This window comes from Mytilus californianus, unplaced genomic scaffold, assembly GCF_021869535.1.
Source record: "Mytilus californianus isolate M0D057914Y unplaced genomic scaffold, xbMytCali1.0.p SCAF_8, whole genome shotgun sequence".
In the NCBI taxonomy this organism is placed as follows: Eukaryota; Metazoa; Mollusca; class Bivalvia; order Mytilida; family Mytilidae; genus Mytilus; species Mytilus californianus.
Window position 1 is genome coordinate 74,653,948 of NW_026262734.1, and position 22,966 is coordinate 74,676,913.

The 22,966-nt window shown below is 31.4% G+C and overlaps 1 protein-coding gene across 2 annotated transcripts in view; it reads left to right on the forward strand.

Annotated features, from left to right (window-relative positions):
- Nucleotides 1–20,083, forward strand: part of LOC127712503 (protein yippee-like 1) — a 36,180-nt gene extending 16,097 nt beyond the window's left edge. The window contains exons 3-6 of one of the 2 annotated variants that reach the window (XR_007987106.1): nucleotides 6,187–6,230; nucleotides 12,522–12,630; nucleotides 14,148–14,369; nucleotides 14,905–15,105. Coding sequence is in view for 1 of the 2 variants with exons in the window: in XM_052218978.1 (XP_052074938.1) it covers nucleotides 6,187–6,230; nucleotides 12,522–12,630; nucleotides 14,905–14,994 (243 nt within the window). In the remaining variant the exon portion in view is untranslated. Of the gene's footprint in view, nucleotides 1–6,186; nucleotides 6,231–12,521; nucleotides 12,631–14,147; nucleotides 14,370–14,904 lie in introns of both variants that reach the window. The other variant, XM_052218978.1, reaches the window with a different exon arrangement.
- The last annotated feature ends 2,883 nt before the right edge of the window (nucleotides 20,084–22,966 follow it).

The window sequence follows — 22,966 nt, forward strand, 5'->3', positions numbered from 1 at the left end:
TATATCTTGGATTCTGATTGCGAGACCACCAAAAACTGAGCTTGTTTTGGATCTAAAATGAGAAACATTAAACTGTTCAAATGTCTTGAAAAGTTTACTCAATACAGTCATGACAGTTACTCCTTTGTTTTGGTATAAAAAAAAATTCTAACAGGAAGATCAATTTTCTTCTAATCATATTGTTATTCATGTCATGTAGAAATGTTTTGTTTTCTTGAAAAGAACTCCACTCAAAAGATATATAACACCTTAGATAAATTCATGATATAAAATATTCCGATTGGGTTCATTTTTGGGCTGGATGACTCCTCTTTGCTAATATTAATCAGGGGTGTTTGTGGTGTGTGACATTACTGGCTGAATCAGATTCTTTCAAATTTATGTTAAAGTTTATATGGAATCCAACTCCACAATAAATGTATCTTTGAAGTGATTGAATGTAAGTCATATATATATATATTCGTGGATTTTTTACCAAAAGAGGTTATAAAAAATGGGACATAGATAAGGGGTTTGCGCGTGCCAACAATAACAGCCGCAATGACCTGTTACAGTACAAACAGAAAAGAGTCGCAGTAATTTACTAGTTTTAATTACAGGGTTCTACTAATTTGGGATGTAAAAGTACGCAGTCACGTTCAATTATTTTTCTTATCATTATCAAATTGCTATTTATTTGGGGTGTTTTAATTACTCTGCCGATGTCAAATTTGAAATATTATACAAGCTTAGATCGGTTAGTGCTGTTTATTGGGAATGTATTTCCACAAAGTTGTTGTAACATCTTAACTGTCGTCACCTTTGGAATTTTAAAGTTGTGCAAGCTCATATCGCAAATTATTACTATTTTTATTTTTGGTATGTCGTTGCGCCGGGTTTGGAAATTTTAGAATTGTACTAGCTTCTCTATGATGTTCTGGTAAAACTTTTTTTTGTATAGAATTCAAGATTGCTATAGTTTTATAATCAGAATAGGTTGATAAGATTCATTTTACATCGTGATCATACTGATGAAGGATATCTGTTATCCGAAATATTTATAGTTACATTTATTCATTTTATTGTTATTTTTATACGACCGCAAAAAAATTTTTGTGGTCGTATATTGGTATGAGGTTATCGTCGTCGTCCGAAGACACATTAGTTTTCGCACTCTAACTTTAGTTTAAGTGAATGGATCTCAATGAAATTTTACCATAAGGTTCAATACCACAAAAGGAAGGTGGGGATTAATTTTGGGGGTTATGGTACTAACAGTTATGGAATTAGGGGCCAAAAAGGGGCCAAATTTAAGCATTTTTGTAACTTCCAGACATAACTTGTGTGTAAGTGTATGGATCTCTCTGACATTGTACCACAAGGTTCCATATCACAAAGGGAATGCTGGGATTGATTTTGGGGGTAATTGCCTCCAAATTTTAGGAATTAGGGGCCAAAAAGGGGCAAAAATCAAGCATTTTTCTAGTTTCATGACAATAACTTGTTTGTAAGTGTATGGATCTTTATGAAATTGTACAACAAGGTTCCATATCTCAAAGGGAAAGCTGGAATTGAGTTTGGGGGTAATTGCCCAAAAATTTTAGGAATAAGGGGCCAAAAAGGGGCAAAAAATAAGCATTTTTCTAGTTTCCAGACAATAACTTGTGTTCAAGTGTATGGAAAAAAAACAAATATCACCACAATGAACACAAAATTGTATATCTTGGATTCTGATTGCGAGACCACCAAAAACTGAGCTTGTTTTGGATCTAAAATGAGAAACATTAAACTGTTCAAATGTCTTGAAAAGTTTACTCAATACAGTCATGACAGTTACTCCTTTGTTTTGGTATAAAAAAAAATTCTAACAGGAAGATCAATTTTCTTCTAATCATATTGTTATTCATGTCATGTAGAAATGTTTTGTTTTCTTGAAAAGAACTCCACTCAAAAGATATATAACACCTTAGATAAATTCATGATATAAAATATTCCGATTGGGTTCATTTTTGGGCTGGATGACTCCTCTTTGCTAATATTAATCAGGGGTGTTTGTGGTGTGTGACATTACTGGCTGAATCAGATTCTTTCAAATTTATGTTAAAGTTTATATGGAATCCAACTCCACAATAAATGTATCTTTGAAGTGATTGAATGTAAGTCATATATATATATATTCGTGGATTTTTTACCAAAAGAGGTTATAAAAAATGGGACATAGATAAGGGGTTTGCGCGTGCCAACAATAACAGCCGCAATGACCTGTTACAGTACAAACAGAAAAGAGTCGCAGTAATTTACTAGTTTTAATTACAGGGTTCTACTAATTTGGGATGTAAAAGTATGCAGTCACGTTCAATTATTTTTCTTATCATTATCAAATTGCTATTTATTTGGGGTGTTTTAATTACTCTGCCGATGTCAAATTTGAAATATTATACAAGCTTAGATCGGTTAGTGCTGTTTATTGGGAATGTATTTCCACAAAGTTGTTGTAACATCTTAACTGTCGTCACCTTTGGAATTTTAAAGTTGTGCAAGCTCATATCGCAAATTATTACTATTTTTATTTTTGGTATGTCGTTGCGCCGGGTTTGGAAATTTTAGAATTGTACTAGCTTCTCTATGATGTTCTGGTAAAACTTTTTTTTGTATAGAATTCAAGATTGCTATAGTTTTATAATCAGAATAGGTTGATAAGATTCATTTTACATCGTGATCATACTGATGAAGGATATCTGTTATCCGAAATATTTATAGTTACATTTATTCATTTTATTGTTATTTTTATACGACCGCAAAAAAATTTTTGTGGTCGTATATTGGTATGAGGTTATCGTCGTCGTCCGAAGACACATTAGTTTTCGCACTCTAACTTTAGTTTAAGTGAATGGATCTCAATGAAATTTTACCATAAGGTTCAATACCACAAAAGGAAGGTGGGGATTAATTTTGGGGGTTATGGTACTAACAGTTATGGAATTAGGGGCCAAAAAGGGGCCAAATTTAAGCATTTTTGTAACTTCCAGACATAACTTGTGTGTAAGTGTATGGATCTCTCTGACATTGTACCACAAGGTTCCATATCACAAAGGGAATGCTGGGATTGATTTTGGGGGTAATTGCCTCCAAATTTTAGGAATTAGGGGCCAAAAAGGGGCAAAAATCAAGCATTTTTCTAGTTTCATGACAATAACTTGTTTGTAAGTGTATGGATCTTTATGAAATTGTACAACAAGGTTCCATATCTCAAAGGGAAAGCTGGAATTGAGTTTGGGGGTAATTGCCCAAAAATTTTAGGAATAAGGGGCCAAAAAGGGGCAAAAAATAAGCATTTTTCTAGTTTCCAGACAATAACTTGTGTTCAAGTGTATGGATCTCTCTGAAATTGTACTGCAAGGTACCATACCACAAAGGGAAGGCTGGGATTGATTTTGGGGGTAATTCCCTCAAAATGTTAGTAATTAGGGGCCATAAAAGGGCAAAAAAACAAGCATTTTTCTAGTTTCAGGACAATAACTTGTGTGTAAGTGTATGGATCTTTATGAAATTGTATTGCAAGGTTCCATATCACAAAGGGAAAGCTGGGTTTGAGTTTGGGGGTAATTGCCCTAAACGTTTAGGAATTTGGGGCCAAAAAGGGGCCAAAAAACAAGCATTTTTCTAGTTTCCAGACAATAACTTGTGTTCAAGTGTATGGATCTCTCTGAAATTGTACTGCAAGGTACCATACCACAAAGGGAAGGCTGGGATTGAGTTTGGGGTGATGAATTATAAGGGGGTTTGAAAAATTTGGAGGGGGGGGATTTTTTTTTCCTTTTTTTCTTTAAAATTTTCCATTTTAAATTGGTTATTTCTGATTTATATATAAAAGCAAATAATAATGATATGGTTTGAATAGGTAAATTAAAAATTTTTAAGTTCTTAGACCACTTTCATTCTGTGTCAGAAACCTATGCTGTGTCAAATATTTAATTACAATCCAAATTCAGTGCTGTATCAAGCTTGAATGTTGTGTCCATACTTGCCCCAACTGTTCAGGGTTCGACCTCTGCGGTCGTATCAAGCTGCGCCACAGCAGAGCATTTTATTTGGTGATGTTGTACCCTTTTAGACTGGTTATATATTATATTTTGTAGTGTACTGTATCATAATTATATGATCCATCGCCCCGTAAGATTTATCGTTGGCTATTATTCAGTCATTTAATATTTTTATGTATATATAGGAATATGAAATTTAAGCTAAAGGACATTAACTTGATCAGGTCAGGAAAATGAAACTTACAGATATTACACAAAGTATTAAATTATTGAATAGTTTTGTCTTTGTTAGGTTGTCTTGTGAAGTCTTCCTGGAGTTCAATGTTTTGAGTTAGCAACAGTGGTGTAATTGATAAAGATGATAACAGACTTGGACTGGTGTCGAATGGACACTTTTTATAGTCCTTTTCATAAAATTTTTAATTTTTTGATAGTTTTTTATGCCTCTACGGTAGGTAATTAGGGCATTAGTTGTTACCCTTAGCTGTTCGTCTTTCCGTGTATGGAATGGTTTTAAGGTGTACATGTCCTTGTGGTAGGTTTCATCTGACCTTGACCTTTTTGTCATTGTTTATTGGACAATATAATATTATTAAGTTTTTTGTAATTTGGTCTATTTCTCAAATGCTACAAGCAATAGTTGAAGATCCACTATATTTGATGTATGGAATGATTGAAAGGTGTTCATGTCTGTCTGGCAGGTTCCATCTGACTGGGACCTGATTTTTAGCTCACCTGGCCCGAAGGCGTGGCGTCGTCGTCGTCCGTCGTCGTTAGCTTTTTACAAAAATCTTCTCCTCTGAAACCACTGGGCCAAATTTAACCAAACTTGGCCACAATCATCATTAGGGTATCTAGTTTAAAAAATGTGTCTGATGACCCCGCCAACCAACCAAGATGGCCACCATGGCTAAAAATAGAACATAGGGGTAAAATGTAGATTTTGGCTTATATCTCTGAAACCAAAGCATTTAGATTAAATCTGACATAGGGTAAAACTGATAATCAGGTCAAGATCTATCTGCCCTGAAATTTTCAGACAAATCTGACAACCTGTTGTTGGGTTGCTGCCCATGAATTGGTAATTTTAAGGAAATTTTGCAGTTTTTGGTTATTATCTTGAATATTATTATAGATAGAGATAAACTGTAAACAGCAATAATGTTCAGCAAAGTAAGATCTACAAATAAGTTGTCATGACCAAAATTGTCAGTCGACCCCTTTAGGAGTTATTGCCCTTAATAGTCAATTTTTAACAATTTTTTGTAAATTTTTGTAATCTTTTACAAAAATCTTCTTCTCTTAAAATTTGTCCGATGACCCCGACTTCCAACCATCATGGCCGACTTGGTTAAAAATAGAACATAGGAGTAAAATGCAGTTTTTGGTTTATATCTCTGAAACTAAAGCATTTAGAGCAAATCTGACAGGTGGCAAAAATGTTCATCAGATTTAGATTTATCTGCCCTGAAATTTTCAGACGAATCCGACAACCCGTTGTTGGGTTGCTGCCCCTGCGTTAGTAATTTTACAAAAATTTTGCAGTTTTTTGTTATTATCTTAGATATCATTATAATATCTAATATCTAATACTATTAATTATGATTTTAACCTTATTTTACATGATTTCCAAAGCATCAGTAAATACAGGTGAGCGACACAGGCTCTTGGGAGCCTCTAGTTATTGTTCATTGGTCATTGTTACATTTTATTTTTGTGTAAATTTTCATAATAAGGTCTGTTCTTCAGATACTATAGCAATAGGTAAATCTATTTGATGTATGGTATGATTTTAAGGTGTACATTTGTGTCTGACAGAGTTGATCTGACCTTGACCTCATTTACATGAATCATTGATAATGTAAAAATTATGTGAAACTTGAAGTAAAACCTTCATATTAAAGACTTTCAACATAAATTAAATCACGATAAATAAAGCAGAGGAGACATTTCAGTGTGTGCACTCCCTAAAAACTAATGGCAACAAAATTCTTTTTGTTAGGAAATTTGTTTGAATTGTTACAAGAAAGAACACAACTTCTAAGTGTATATATATGGGGTTAACAAACACACAAAAAAATTCTTATTTAATAAAAATAACAGGTCATTGTTTTCCAGAAATACTTCCTGTTCTTATTTTATCTTTATCTTTTTTCAATTTCAGTCATTTCAAGGGAGTCAAGGGAGAGCTTACCTGTTTAATTCTGTGTAAGTATAGACAATAACAGTTTGTTTCTCAGAAAAAATAAAATAGTCAGCTGGTTAAACAAAAAAGGATTCAGAAATTGTTCCTATTATATATGCATTGCAGAAGGACATACAGAAATAAATATGATTTAAACCCCACAGAATCACCTGGAGGCAATATTTCTCTACTTTCATTAGTTAAATTTAATTTTCATTTACAGATCTTTATGAATTTGGTTAGAGAAAACCTTGAAGCTAAAAATATTGAATTATACAATGACATTATTTGGGAAAACAAAATACAATAAAGTTGTTGAACCTCTTATTTACTATAATTAAGACAAAATATTGATGTCTAGTATCTCAAAGAAATGAACCATCTTTTTTTTAATTTTTTTCACTTCCAAGGGAACATAATAGTTGTTGACTTCATTTGTTGAGTATTGGTTTCTAAACTTTTAGTTGCAAACAGTTCATATAAAGGATGTTTGACTTATTTCTACCTTTGAAACATTCATTTTGTTTTTCCCTATCCTGAAGCTTGTTTCTGATGTGTGCATTCTTTTCCACTGAAATCAAGCCAAGCAGTTCTCCAGACATTTTTTGTGACTATGTTTTACCAATAAGGATTGAGGCATTCATGTCTTACAGACACATTTAATTTGGTATTTACTTGGGATCCACACATCCATTTCATTCAAAACCGAAATCTTTGTTCCATAGAATCTATACATGCATAAACCTGCTAAGTCAAGGTCGTTGACTCACACTGATGAGTAATAAAATTTAATGTTTTTCAGACAAGGATAATGTCCTTTATGGCATTGCAGCATTGATTTGTTTTTAAGTGTTAAATATTCTCCAATTTACTGACAGTCAAAACATGTCAATTATGGTTTAGGTATTCCTTAAGGAAATTAGCACTCAGAGTCAATTTTATGGTCAACAAAATGATTTATTATTAATACCATACTAAGGTCAGATTTCCAATGAATATATGCAGTTAAATTAGAATAAACTGAATTGAATAGTTTGATAATTTAGAAAATCTAGCTGAAAGCTGGATCTATATTTTACGGGATGTATTATGGTATACCGTTGTCCGTCCGTCAGTTGTCAACACGTCGAAAAATAACTTTAAAAACGCTTTCACCATTTTCATGAAAATTTGATTAATTGTTAATATCTATTGACGAAAGCTCCCTTTTGATTTTTATGAATTTCAGATTTTACGCTTCTGAGGTATGGGATTTTATTAAATAAAAAATGGGTGTTTATTTCCATTATAATTCTGACTATAACTCAAAAATGCTTTTGAACAATTTAATGAAACTTTGGTGAATAATAGTTTATATATTTTGACATAAGTTTCCTTTCAATTTTTATAAAATTCCTAATTTTACGTATTGGAGTATTGGGATTTTTTTCATAAAAAAGGGGTGAGTTTCCAGTTTTTGGACAACAGCTCATAAATGCTTTGAGCATTTTTTTTGAAACTCCGGTGACTTATTCATATCTATTGAAATAAGCTCCCTTTAGTTTTTAATAAATTTCTGATTTGACATTGTGGGCCCGGGTTATGGAACTTTATTCATTGAGAAATTGTTGAAAACTATCCATTTTTCACACTTTGAACAGATAGAGAACTCGTTCAAATCAAAGCCACAAAATTAGTTAAACTTGAGATAGCCTTAAAAGTGCCAAATTGTTCATGTTTTGTGTCAATAAGTACCACTGTGTGTAAATGTCTTTTTTTTTGGGGGGGGGGGGGGGGGGGGTGTGGGGAGAGTTTCTAATTGAGCAGTGCTCACAGTTTTTCTAGTTGATCATATATATTGATTGAAAGCATAATTAAAAGGCGATGGGCGTATCATGCGCTCATGGCACAATCTTTATTTATAATGTTTTACCATATTATTGTTTGAATAAAAGATATTGTTTGTCTATATGAGTATTAGAGTATAGAAAAATAGAGTCGTCACTATCGGTTTTCATTATTGTCTGAAGTTTTTAGTCTTTCCAAATGTACTTTAGTTGTTAGTTATTATCTTGTATGGTTATGTTTCATCCTATTATAACCAAATATGCACACAAAGGCCATCACCATGTTTCTCATTTAATTCCATCTTCTTACATTTTTATGCAGAAGTTTCTACAAAAAAGACAGATCAATGTCTAAAGATTAGAAATATACAGTCATGACAGTAGTTTATTACAATTTGGAATTAAAAAAAAAAGCATTTGAGTTAGGGTAAAACCTTCAGCAACATTTTTGGCCTTAAATTAATAAAAATTCTCAGAAACTCGTTGACCCTTTTTGGCAATAATTATATTTCATGTATGTATTCTTATAAGTTCCTAAGTTGAATAGTCCTTTTTAGTTGTATTTTAAATTGTTGTATGGATGTATCTTTCTGTATAGACACAGTTTGAATGAGTTCCATAAAATCTATAGTTCAGGTTGACCAAGTCTTATGAAATTCTTTCACTTGTTTTGGGGTTTTAATATTTAAGATTTTTCATGGTTTTGGATATTGAGTGTTAGAAATGGGTAGAGGGAACCTCAAACAGTGTTTTACTAGTTATGGTTCACAGTATTTGTAAACTATTATTTTATTTGTGGGCTTAATGGACTTCATACTGATCTGGTTAGGCATAAAAGAACATGTTGAATAAATTTGAGAGTGTATTCAACTTTTATGTGTACTGTTCCAAAGATGTAAGATGCCCAAATGGGAGAGCTGTCTGGTCAGTCCAAAGAAATCAGTTACCTTGATACAATAACCAGCCAGTAGAACTTCTAGTTAAAGCTAATGTCACCTTGTTCATATAGTTATAAAGTTAAAGTTAAGTAATTGCCAAAAAATTACAATTCATTTAAAGAAAGCTTAGAAAAAGTGACAGGAAGAAGAATTGATTATGAATTGAGTATGATTTATTATAGGAACACTTACTACATGTCCAAGAAATAATATTTGTCATGACATAGATGAATCATTGTCGTGTTCTAATTCTAATTGGATGGTTTAAGACTTGTCTTTGTTAAATAATATCGATTTTGTTTTAGTAGAGACTTAACAGCATCAGCTTTCTTCAGCTTATTTGACCTTATTCTGGAAATGTTTCATCACAGCAGATATTGAATATAATGCCTTACTTATATAAGGGTAGTCACTACTATTGACATCCCTTTGTGAATTGACTTTATTATATACAAAATGAACAGGTTGACACAAATTGGTGACCTATTTCTTTCGTCAAACTATTTCATTAAATCAGATTGATTTGTTTCATTTTAATCTGTTATTAATTGCAGTGTAATTATAAGTAAGTAGGTTTGTTGGACTTTCCTGTTGTATTAAGTGAAAGTAGGTTACATGATTGATCATGTTGATCACACCAATAATAGATCAGACTGTATTGATCAAGTAGTCAGTGAAGCTTATATGGTTTAAATACCTTTAAGAACATGAAAAGTTAAGACACAAATTTAAAATCCTTTGTCTAAATTGATGAATTCTGGGAATTCTGTGTACATGTATACTAGTTTAAGTCATACAGTACCAGTATATCTGAAGAAAAAGTTGTTAAATGTAGATTCCATCATAACTTATTGAATGGATATATAAGTATCTTAGAGTGAATAGTATTATGGTCCACAAGGTAAAATGAAAAATAAACGAATTTATTTCTCACATACATATAAAAAATTAAATTAAAAATAAACCCTCAAGAAACCTGGGTGACACTTGTATAAATATTTTGCTTTCCTTTTTGTAGCCAGATCTAGGTAGAAGATTTTTTCTAAGCGATTGGATTGCCATTTAGTATTGACCCATATCATTAAAGAAAAATCAAAATTGGGCATTATGTTTGCCTATTTTTTTTAGGATAGTTTTGTTTTGGGATGCTGCTCTGTTGCTACACACCTGCTGAGGCAATTAAGGAGATAAGTGTATTGTAATTTTAGCTTTGCCTTTGTAAAACGTAGATTTAACTGCATGTGGCAATTTGAGTTTACCAAGTGTCTCTGTGTAAACAGATATTTGTGACAGTAAAATCATTTTTTACGAAGGCCAAGCTTAAAATACAGTACAGTTATCTCCATTCTTTGCTGCATATTAAAATAAATTCCATTTTAGTAAATATTTTGGCTAAAATAAAACACTAGATGTATTTTCGTACACTTCTGAATGGTTTAAATATTGACCAAAAAAAAAGATTTGGAGGCACAAAATGTGACTTTTGTTTATTTTTTGAGAAATTACATACCTTTAAAATATGGAATTTAAAATGGTGGCTTACTTTAGTTTCGGACTGGTAGATCGTGGAATCTACGTAACCTTTCAAAATATTTGCCAACGTCCAATGAAAATTATCGTTCTAAATGAATTGCATTAGAATGGTTGATATAGACGTAGAATGTTATAATTTACATCATTGTTATGCAAATTAATAATATGGTAAAATGCCATTACAGAGCTTCATGAAAGACTTTGTATTAAGGTTGGTTCCTTTCTGAACAATATATCAACAAAATACATGTCTGTCATTAAATTAGGTTATAAACTATACCTGTAGTCAATAAGGACTGGATTTATAGGTCAGTTGGTACATAATAATATTATTGTTGACCAATATCTTTGTTATTGTTTGTTGTGAGATTTGTACTATGTAATGAGCTGTCTGAGATCAAAGTCCAAAGTTAGACATATTGTCACAGTTGTTATTTTCAGTATTTTATTAAAGTAGCTATGACAGACAAGAAGTGCCTGTATATACACCAATTGACAGGATTAGATTTTACAAAGATCACCATACTTATAGGTTTACCCTGTTGTGAATATTATTCCCTTGAATAAAGTATTACAATGCTAAATGCTTATAGCTTGCAGTATTGAGACTAAAATGTTAAAATAGAAATATATCTTGATTAAAATCTTGTTAATATGTTAGAAGACACTGTTTCTGAAGATTAATTTGACAATAATACTAAATTCATGATGTTTATTACTTTAAAGTTATTTATTTGCCCTGTGAGGGTTTAAATTCGCAATTTCAAACAACAAACCTGGTTTAAGATGTTTATTAGTCCCCTACTGACAAAGTCGAAGGGGACTTTCAGTTTGCACTCTGTCCGTCTGTCCATCTGTCAGTCCGGCAACTCAGTTTTCCACACTTATTTTCTTCGTTCTTGAAGATATTGATATAATATTTGGTATATAGTTTTATCATGACAAGTTATAGATCAAGTTCGAATTTTGTTCCGGTCTGATGATTTAGTCTAGAGTTATAGTCCATAAAAAAACTCCATAACTAATGTTAAGAGTACTATATTAAACCATATGTCTGTACAAAGGGAGATAACTCATTTTTTAAAAGACATTCTTTGGTAAATTGTTTGAGGAATTTTGTGGCAGGTTTTTTTGTATAAACTAATTTTCTGAATGCTACATGTATATATATATATATATTTTTTTTTTATTAAGTGAAATCCTTTAATTAGATAATAATCTATTTTTATTAAGGTATATATTTCATTACATTACATTGTGTAGATAAAAGTTGTTGACATTTTATAGATAAGTTACAAATCTATATTTGTTTGTGACAAATGAAAGAAAAAATATTTGGAACTATTAATTATATTTGATTGTAATTTGAAAATAGATTTACATTGTATTACATCATATCTAATTTTAGAGAACTATTAATCATGTCTAATGTTAGAGTGTTATAGGTTTTCCACACTTTTTTTCATCATGCTTGAAGATATTGATTGACAATTGGTATATAGTTTTATCATGACAAGTTACAGATCAAGTTCAAATTTTTGTTTTGGTCTGATAATTTTGTGCAGAGTTATGGTCCTTGGACTTGAAAAAATTCACTAATATATTCAGTTTTCCACACTGTTTTTAGTCATGCTTGAAGATATTGACTTGATATTTTCTTTTTGTTTACACCATGACAAGTTATAGAACTTTTGAACTAGCATTTTGTTCCAGTATAATGAATTTTTACCTGGTAGGGGACTATTTATTGCCATGCAATACTCCCAGAATGCTTGTTTTTTCACATTTTTTTGCCCAAAATTATTATCTTCCATCAAGGTCAAATTAGGGGATAGGAAATTTTTATGTTTTAAAGTTTTAATCCAGAAATTAGTAAAAATTATAAAGCCCTTGCTAAATTTCCACTTTTCAGGTACAATCGGGTCTTTATCGCTATCCCATTATCTGTAATGAACAGATACCACAATAATAGATAAAGTTATATATAAAGTCTTATAACAGCTGTTGTATTTTTCAGTGTAAATGTGGGCTGTGGTCCTGCAGAAGAAAGAGTATTACTAACAGGCTTACATGCTGTAGCAGATATATTCTGTGAATGCTGTAAAACTACACTCGGCTGGAAATATGTAAGTCTGCAATCATGAGGTGATCAGGCACAGATTCAGGCATTGACTCATTGTTATATTGAGAATTGAGAATTGAAAGCCCTCTAAATGATGGTCACAATGTCAATACAGGTCTACTAAAGTGATATGTTAGTCCCTAAGATAATGCACAGTCCCTGAACCCTGATGGTATCACAAACCCTGTAGTATCACATGTTATTCCCTTTAGCTGTGATAAGCCTGGTCTTGTTTTATGGTGGTCCCACACTGACATTTAAGTCTAATAGGGTTTCACAAACCCTGTAGTATCACATGTTATTCCCTGTAGCTGTGATAAGCCTGGTCTTGTTTTATGGTGGTCCCACACTGACATTTAAGTCTAATAGGGTTTCACAAACCCTGTAGTATCACATGTTATTCCCTGTAGCTGTGATAAGCCTGGTTTTGTTTTATGGTGGCCCCACACTGACATTTAAGTCTAATAGGGTTTCACAAACCCTGTAGTATCACATGTTATACCCTGTAGCTGTGATAAGCCTGGTCTTGTTTTATGGTGGTCCAACACTGACATTTAAGTCTAACAGAGTTTCACAAACCCTGTAGTATCACATGCTATTCCCTGTAGCTGTGATAAGCCTGGTCTTGTTTTATGGTGGTCCCACACTGACATTTAAGTCTAATAGGGTTTCACAAACCCTGTAGTATCACATGTTATACCCTGTAGCTGTGATAAGCCTGGTCTTGTTTCATGGTGGTCCAACACTGACATTTAAGTCTAACAGAGTTTCACAAACCCTGTAGTATCACATGCTATTCCCTGTAGCTGTGATAAGCCTGGTCTTGTTTTATGGTGGTCCAACACTGACATTTAAGTCTAATAGAGTTTCACAAACCCTGTAGTATCACATGCTATTCCCTGTAGCTGTGATAAGCCTGGTCTTGTTTTATGGTGGTCCCACACTGATATTTAAGTCTAATAGGGTTTCATAAACCCTGTAGTGTAATATATTTGACCTTTATTATGTATTTTAAGACCTGTAGATATGTTACTGCTAGTCCTTGATTGTATCATAAGCCATTTTATATCCCTTGTGTTTGTATTGCAAGCCATGTACTAAGGAATATGAATCCAAAAGACCATAAATTGCAGTTCTATGTTTTTTACTTTTAATAATTTTCAGCTGGTCATCTTATAAATCAACAAGTAAAGTTTTTGAAGATTGTTTTTCCAAAAGAAATGAAAACAATAGACTACCAGTATGTTGAGGCCTGATCTATGTCTGATTATTATTGTTATTAAGCTTATCTGTTTGAAATGAATTGTTTGTTTATTATTAAGTATTTGTTTGATTTAAGTATTTAAGATGACTATTTTGTTAAGAGTTCAAGGTAGAAAGATGTCTGTTTACCTGTTAAAAGTCTACCTGTAGTGTCAAAACAAATATTTACATACACTTTGCATGTCAATTTTACATATGTTGAAATCTGTTCCTAAAAATAAACCACTTAATCATCATTTGTATTTTAAAATTTTGTAGAAACACGATGTGAAAGTTTTCACAGGATATCCTGAACTAAGAGGTTTATAGTCTGAATAAAGACTTTTACTGTCTTAACTTAAGTCCTTGGAGAATTTAAGAATATTTCAGACTATTTATCAGACAATAGTTTAGTGACAGAGAAAACAGATTTTTCTGTCAATGATAGAAAGGAAAAGTTTAAGGGAAAAAGATTACCCAGGAAAGTTTTATGGATTTAAGGTAACCTCTCAGTTCATCTGTTATAAGTGTTGGAGTATAGTCATTTGGTCTTCAGTATATTACACTTTAAGATGGAAAGATACTCTCTGTCTCAAACTGCTTCAATCTTTATATTCTATAGTATTCTTAGTTCTTAAAAATGACCTGAATTCTTCAGCAGGTTGTAAAAAAGCACTCTTATGATATCCTTGTTTCATATGTTGGCAGTAAATGAATTGAGTATAAGTTGATATCTCCAAAAGGAATAATTCATGGCATATCGGTAAAGATCTTCATAAGGCACAAAGATAATACTTTCCCTCTAGTAATTAAATCAGTGGATCTTCTTTAAGACAATACCTGATGTTAAGTTCTAGTTTACTTGCAATCTTTTGATAAATTAAGTCCAGTTAAATTGCTTTTCCAGTATGATTGTATTGCATTTGACATATCCTTTTCTGATTTATTCCCCTACCAAAATACAAAAATGATTAATCGTTATGCATGCCAACCTAAAAAAAGAATCTTTATTAAACTTATTTTTTCTTATTTGTAGGAACATGCCTTTGAATCTAGTCAAAAATACAAGGAAGGAAAATTCATTATAGAACTAGCCCACATGATCAAAGACAATGGATGGGACTGACGACAGATAAATGTTATATGACCAGATCATATCATTTTTTTTCAGAATCTTGTGCATTGCGACATATGGACGCTTAATGGTTCATTACTTTTGAATGTAGTGTTCATGGATAGAATAGTGCTAAGTTCAAACTGGACACTGTATGAAAGAATGTTCATTTTCCTCCGTTGTATCCGGTGCACAATCACCATCATCAAAACTGGATACATGTGATCATTTGGAGTGATTTAATTGGTTGATTATTTCAGTATATGTTGTAGAGTTTGATTCAACATGCTTTATTATTCAGAAAGTGTTTAGTATATACTTTTGTATGTATGAAATTCTTTGACCTACCATAAGTCAAGGTAGTCTGAAATTGATGTAAAGAGTTGCAGTCTAAGGTAGACTACTCAATTTGTAAACAGATAAAATATTTGAAATTAATTTTTCAAGTAGAAAGTGTTCATGAAGTTTAGATTTTAGATCAGGAAACTCTGATAACAATTTTCAACATCTTAGTCAGAGAATGAAAAAAAAAGACTTTATACTAAAATAAAGATTGAAACTATAAATCGTGAAGAAATTCCTATTAAGAAATAAGAATTATGTCAGATTGCATGTATATGAAAATAAGCATTAATTGGATCTCACACTCCTTTACTTTATCTCAGGAAATATTTAACTTCACTGCTTGTTATGGTGAGGGATGATAACATAATAACGAACAATATGTCATTTGGTTTCCAGCTTTTCATTAAGAAGGAATTATTGTATTAATTGTCATAACAGAATAAATAATTAAGAATCCGTCACAGCATTTATATAAAATTGGGTTCCCCATGTCTCCTCTCTTTCATGTTTTTTTTAACACTACATGTGTCTAGTGTTCAGAGTCCATATTATCTTGTAGGCTTGAAATTTGAGACTGTTCCATTATACTTATAAACTTTATAATGAAGCTCTTCAGGAAAACAGCAAACTAGTCTGTGTTCTGACTTAAATATCAAACACTGTAAACATTTATGTTTAATTTTTAAAAAAAAGTTCATACATCTTGTACAATAGAAAAATCTTGTACCAATAGAAAACATTGAGTAGTTCTAAGAGTATTATTTTAAGACTCTTTATTTTCCTCATTTAGTTTAACATGTTTAAAGAAAAGAAACTTAATGAAGAAATCCTTTTGACTGTTGTTATAAGTATAATGAAGGGAACAGCTATACAAAAATATAGTTCTGGTGGTTATTAACTTACATGTATAACATGTAACACTTTATTTCATGTAGCTAAAAGTTGTCAGAATTGTAAGCACTTGATATTGAAGTAAAATAAGATGTACATTTGGTTCCTATTACATGTATGCTCTTTACCCATATATTAGCCTTAATATTTCATTTAAGTTTTATGTGGTAGAACAAATTGTATGAAATGATGCAGAATAATAGAAAATTTCTGAAAAGGATAAAAATAAACATCAACAAGACGGACGGACGGACAAAGACCAATTTTTATCAACAAAATATGAAAATCTTATGCACATGTAAATGATTACATGGCATTTTCCTAGTATTTAGTTAATTTAACAGTCTTTTTCTGTCTGATTGCAAAATAAAAGTTTTTTTAGTTATTTAATTTTTTATTTCTTTTCACATGTTTCAAATACTAAATATTAAAAAGAAATATTTCTCTTCTGATTGTTTTGTTTTATTTATTTATGTCATAGCTACTTTGAATACCCTGTTTTGTTCATAGAATGTAATAAGAACCACATGCATACTTTATTTAAGCCTTATTATAAAAAAAATATTTTTTTGTAAAACTATTTGAATTATTTTATGTAAAGTTATTTGTATGTGAACAATTGAACAAGAAACTTATAATACTTGTATCTATTTGATGCAGTAGAAAATGATAGTAATAAAGGTGACCATTATATTGCCAATTACTAAACAGATTAAGCATCAGTAATAAACACTACTTGATAGACGGTCAATTTTCAAACATTTATTATAAAATTTTACAATATTATTTAAGTTACTAGGCATTTTATGACAAAATAACAATTTTTTTCTTTCATAATTTCCTCTTCATCTTTGAATATTGTCTTAGAGCTATCTCCAATCACATTATTTGTGTAAGAATTTTGGACATTTAATTATTTAAATTCATTTAAGGTAATATTGTAGCACAGACAAAAAATGATTATTTATATAATGCAATTTCCATTTTTTACAAAATTATCTGAAATGTTTGTCAGTTTGATTGTCGTAATACTTCAGGTTCTGCAAAATTCTCAAATTTTGTAAGTGTTAGTCCCAAAAATTAAAAAAAAAAAAAACACAAGAAAGTATGCAGTACTGGTATCAACCCAACAATTCATATACAAAAAAGGTAGACAACTCCTGTGGTGAAAAGAGGTAATACTTTACAAAAATTTAAAATGTAATAGTGTAAACAACAGAGATACCTGAATAACAATATATTTAACATTCTTATGGTTATAAAAGTAACTTTTGAATATTGAACCCATATACAACAACACCACAATCTTTATATCAGAAAATAAAGAATGCTTACAATCAAATTCATTTAAGATGAAAACTTAATTTTTGTATTCATAGAATATTAAAGGAAATTTTTTTATGATGATGTCATTTTGTAGATCTATAAAAAAAGTTTCAAGTAATATTTGCCACAAAACACATATGAAATGAAAATATATTTTTTTAATTGTTGTGATATGACAAAATTTTTATAAAATGACATTGTAAAAGTTATCAGTAAAGTCTTTCAATTTTTGAAGTCAAAGTTGACTTACCACATTGTTTTATATAACCACAGTAATGTTTGAATCTCAATACATTAACCATCACACATGTCATGTTTTTCTCTTCATATTTTGTTTGGGTTTTCATATTTTGCAGGATACATGAACTGAATAGAATTGCTGGCTCTGAATGTCATAATTTGTCATTTGAATGAGTAATTCTGTTATTTCATTTATTGTCAGATAATGAACATGAAGGTTTGCATCATAAACCTAAGAGATTAAAGAACTGTGGGAGTAAGATGGAAGTCAGGTGTAATCCAAGGATGAAATAAATTATGATAAAGATCTAAAAAGTGTTATAAGATGATGCATAAGTGAATTAACTCATTTTTCATTACACATGCATATATTGTACAAATCTCATATGAATATCATGTGACCTTCTAATTTAAGTGCTGTAATACTTGTCTTTGCTGTCTTTCATTAACATTATGTCTCATGTTGTGTGCTTTTTTTTTGTAGTGCTGAGTATACTGCTCCATTATGTTAATATTTTTGTTTGTATTAAGATATCTGTCTTATAAAGTGGCAAGCCAGATGTGCTTTTTTATGTACACAAGACTCATCAGTGGTGCTTGAATCAAAGCAGTCTGAAGGCCAAATCATTTACAATTTGAAGTAAAGAATCTGTGCCTTTTGGTAGAAAAACCTAAGTATTGCAAACAAATAGATATCAACATTACCACAATACATTTAGAAATATATATCATGAAAGTGTGATGTAAACATCTCTTTATTTTTATGGTTAATCTACTAGTGTACAAGTTGATTCAAGAGCCACGATTTTGATTTGAGCATGATGCCCTTTAATTTTGGTTGTTATTTCTATAATTGTGATAATCCCCTGTTTTTCTTTTGTCTGAGTACAAGACAACATTTATAGAGTTTTGTAAATATTGATATTAATGAGCTGGATAACTTAAGGCTAAAAAATTTACAGTATGAAGATTATTTTAATTGATAGATCTGTAAAGTTTCAATTTGTTGTGATCACCAGATATGTTGCAATTAACTGATAATACCTGATTATTTATCATTTATTTTTGAGTGCTTTCCTTGGTTTAAATTTAAGTGCTTGTTTTTTTTTTTATATTTATTAATTTGGGATATTAATGTAATGGAGCAGTATATTAGAAATGATTGTTGTGTATATATATAGTGTAAATGTGATCAGTTTTAGATGTGATAAACATACCATCAATGTTTGATGTGTACAGTGATATATATACATATATTATATATAGTGTTTTTTTCTGAATTGTTTGAAGTTTTAGTTCTTAGACTGATACAGTCTTAACTGTTACATTGATTTTATTTATTATTTTGTTAATGTTTGTTGTTAACTTGGAAAATTGTTTTATCTAAAAAAATAAGGAAAAAATAGCCATTTGCCAAATATTGCTTACTTAAATGTTCAGTTGAAACTTGAGAATTCATTTCTGGCAACTGTGAACAATAAAATAAACAATCTTTTCTTGAGACATCATTGGGATTCTAAGAGGTAGAAACTGATAAACTTTACTCTGAAATTAACTTCATGGTAATAATGTTTTGTAACTGTCAAAATTTTACTCTTTCAAGTAAGCAAAATAAAAACTTATTGAAAATAAATTGAATACAGATTTTAGTTTTATTTTGGATATTATGATCTTATGCTCTTTGATGTTGTAGAATCTGGAATGTGGGTAGTAACTTTGATTAATTTTACATGCATTGGTTATATATACTGATTACTTCAATATTATGTTGTTCACAAATACCAGACTTTTTGTTTTCAATTGTTTCATTATATTGGGACGGTTACTTCATTTTAAAAAGAGTAAATTTTCTGATTGTCCTTTTTTTAAAAGAAGAAAGTCAATTACTTGAACAATGTGCCATTGGATAATAAAATTTTGTATGGAATTAAAATTTTTATTTAGCTAATTTATGAAGACTAAAAGAATGATTTTTTTCTGTCTTGCTATTGAAAAAAAAAAATCTAAAGCTGTCTGTTATTTTATTTGAAGAAAACAACCAGTAAAGCTTTACAAATACCAGATATTTAAACTGTTAAAGTAAATTAGTAAGAACTTGACACTTCTTTGTCAACATTTTTCACTTCTAAGATTAATTAGTTTATTGTGTGAAATGCATTTGTACATACACAACCTGTAGAAGATTTTGAGAATTCCTCATCAAGATTGTACATGAGTTTTATGTGATTACTTTTCATTGTCACATTGGTAAGAATGATACTAGGCTGAACGGCTTTGCAATAAATATCTAAATATTGTAGTTCTTGTTTGTTTTCTTATCAACCCAACTGGCCTAAAGGAGAAGAATTAAATGGTATCCTTTCTTAAAGTCATATGAAACTTCAAATTTAAAAAAAAAGTGGAACATAATTTATACACTTGAATGGTTAAATTTTATTCTAAAAGAAGTGAACGTGATCTTTTTTTAAAAAGAAAATCTTTCATGTTATCAAAATCTTCATAAATGTAACACTATTGAATTATTGACTTCCCAGACACTAATTCACCGATATTTTCCTGTATGCAGTGACCTTAACTACGAGACCACTATAGTTATAACTTCGACCACCACACAGCGCAAGTGTGAGGGGAAAACTGTGATGAAAGAATGTAAACACACGTGCTCTTGAAGGTACCGGTAAATAGAAATAACATATTCTAAAAAGAAACAAATTTAATACAACAATTCATTTAACAACTGTTAAGGAATAGTTTAATTAACAGATGGGAACACATGGAAAATATAAAAACAAATGTCATGGCTCTTTCAATTCACTCACCAGTCACGCTTTCCACGTGCTCTTATTTTTATACGACCGCAAAAAAAATTTTGAGGTCGTATATTGGTATGACGTTGGCGTCGTCGTCCGAAGACACATTGGTTTTCGCACTCTAACTTTAGTTTAAGTGAATGGATCTCTATGAAATTTTACCATAAGGTTCAATACCACAAAAGGAAGGTTGGGATTGATTTTGGGGGTTATGGTACCAACAGTTAAGGAATTAGGGGCCAAAAAGGGGCCATAAATAAGCATTTTTGTAACTTCCAGACATAACTTGTGTGTTAGTGTATGGATCTCTCTGACATTATACCACAAGGTTCCATATCACAAAGGGAATGCTGGGATTGATTTTGGGGGTAATTGCCTCAAAATTTTAGGAATTAGGGGCAAAAAAGTGGCAAAAAACAAGCATTTTTCTAGTTTCAGGACAATAATTTATGTGTAAGTGTATGGATCTTTCTGAAATTGTACTACAAGGTTCCATATCACAAAGGGAAAGCTGGAATTTAGTTTGGGTGTAATTGCCCAAAACGTTTAGGAATAAGGGGCCAAAAATAAGCATTCTTCTAGTTTCCAGACAATAACTTGTGTTCAAGTGTATGGATCTCTCTGACATTGTACTGTGACCTACCATACCACAAAGGGAAGGCTGGGATTGATTTTGGTGGTAATTGCCTCAAAATTTTAGGAATTAGGGGCAAAAAAAGGGGCAAAAAACAAGCATTTTTCTAGTTTCATGATAATAACTTGTGTGTAATGTATGGATCTTTCTGAAATTGTACTACAAGGTTCCATATCACAAAGGGAAAGCTGGAATTTAGTTTGGGTGTAATTGCCCAAAACGTTTAGGAATAAGGGGCCAAAAAGGGGCCAAAAATAAGCATTCTTCTAGTTTCCAGACAATAACTTGTGTTCAAGTGTATGAATCTCTCTGAAATTGTACTGCAACTTACCATACCACAAAGGGAAGGCTGGGATTGATTTTGGGGGTAATTGCCTCAAAATTTTAGGAATTAGGGGCAAAAAGGGGCAAATAAACAAGCATTTTTCTAGTTTCAGGACAATAACTTGTGTGTAAGTGTATGGATCTTTATGAAATTGTACTACAAGGTTCCATATCACAAAGGGAAAGCTGGGTTTGAGTTTGGGGGTAATTGCCCTAATCATTTAGGAATTTGGGGCCAAAAACGGGCCAAAAAACAAGCATTTTTCTAGTTTCCAGACAATAACTTGTGTTCAAGTGTATGGATCTCTCTGAAATTGTACTGCAAGGTACCATAACACAAAGGGAAGGCTGTGATTGAGTTTGGGGTGATGAATCATAAGGGGGTTCAAAAAATTTGGGGGGGGGGGTTCCTTTTTTTTTCTTTAAAATTTTCCATTTTAAATTGGTTATTTCTGATTTATATATAAAAGCAAATAATAATGATATGGTTTGAATAGGTAAATTAAAAAAAAATTAAGTTCTTAGACCACATTCATTATGTGTCAGAAACCTATGCTGTGTCAAATATTTAATCACAATCCAAATTCAGTGCTATGTCAAGCTTGAATGTTGTGTCCATACTTGCCCCAACTGTTCAGGGTTCAACCTCTGCGGTCGTATCAAGCTGCGCCCAGCGGAGCATTTTATTATATGATTGCGGTCGTATATTGGTATCACGTCTTTGTCGTCATCGTCAGCGTCGTCCGAAGACAGTTGGTTTCCTGACAATAACTTTAGTATAATTAAATAGAAATCTATGAAATTTGAACACATGGTTTATAACCACAAAAGGAAGGTTGGGATTGATTTTAGGGGTTATGGTCCTAACAGTTTAGGAATTGGGGGCCAAAAAGGGGCCCAAATGAGCATTTTTCTAGTTTCCAGACAATAACTTGTGGAACAGTGTATGGATCTCTCTGAAATTATACCACAAGTTTCCATACCACAAAGGGATGGTTAGGATTTGCTTTGGGGGGTTATGGCTCAAACTGTTTAGGAATTAGGGGCAAAAAAGGGGGAAAAACAAGGGTTTCCTGGTTAATGGTCCCAGACAACAATTAATGATCCCACTTTTCATCGTCCAAGAATATAGTTCCTTTTAATTAGAGTGTTTTTTTTTCTTAATTTTTTTTCTTTCCCTTCCTCACTCATTTCTTAGTTTTTTTTGGGGGTGGAAATAAAAGAAGAGGTGTGAAATAAACTTTTGGATGTTGTATTTTATCTGATTTTGATATGGAAAGAGTGATTAGGCCAGGTGCAAAAAGGTGATATTTACAGTTTTCGGAACATCTCTTGACTTGTCCATAGGGGTATGGATGTGTATTGGCTAAATTTGTAAGATACTGGGGAGCAATTTTTCTGAATGTTGGATATA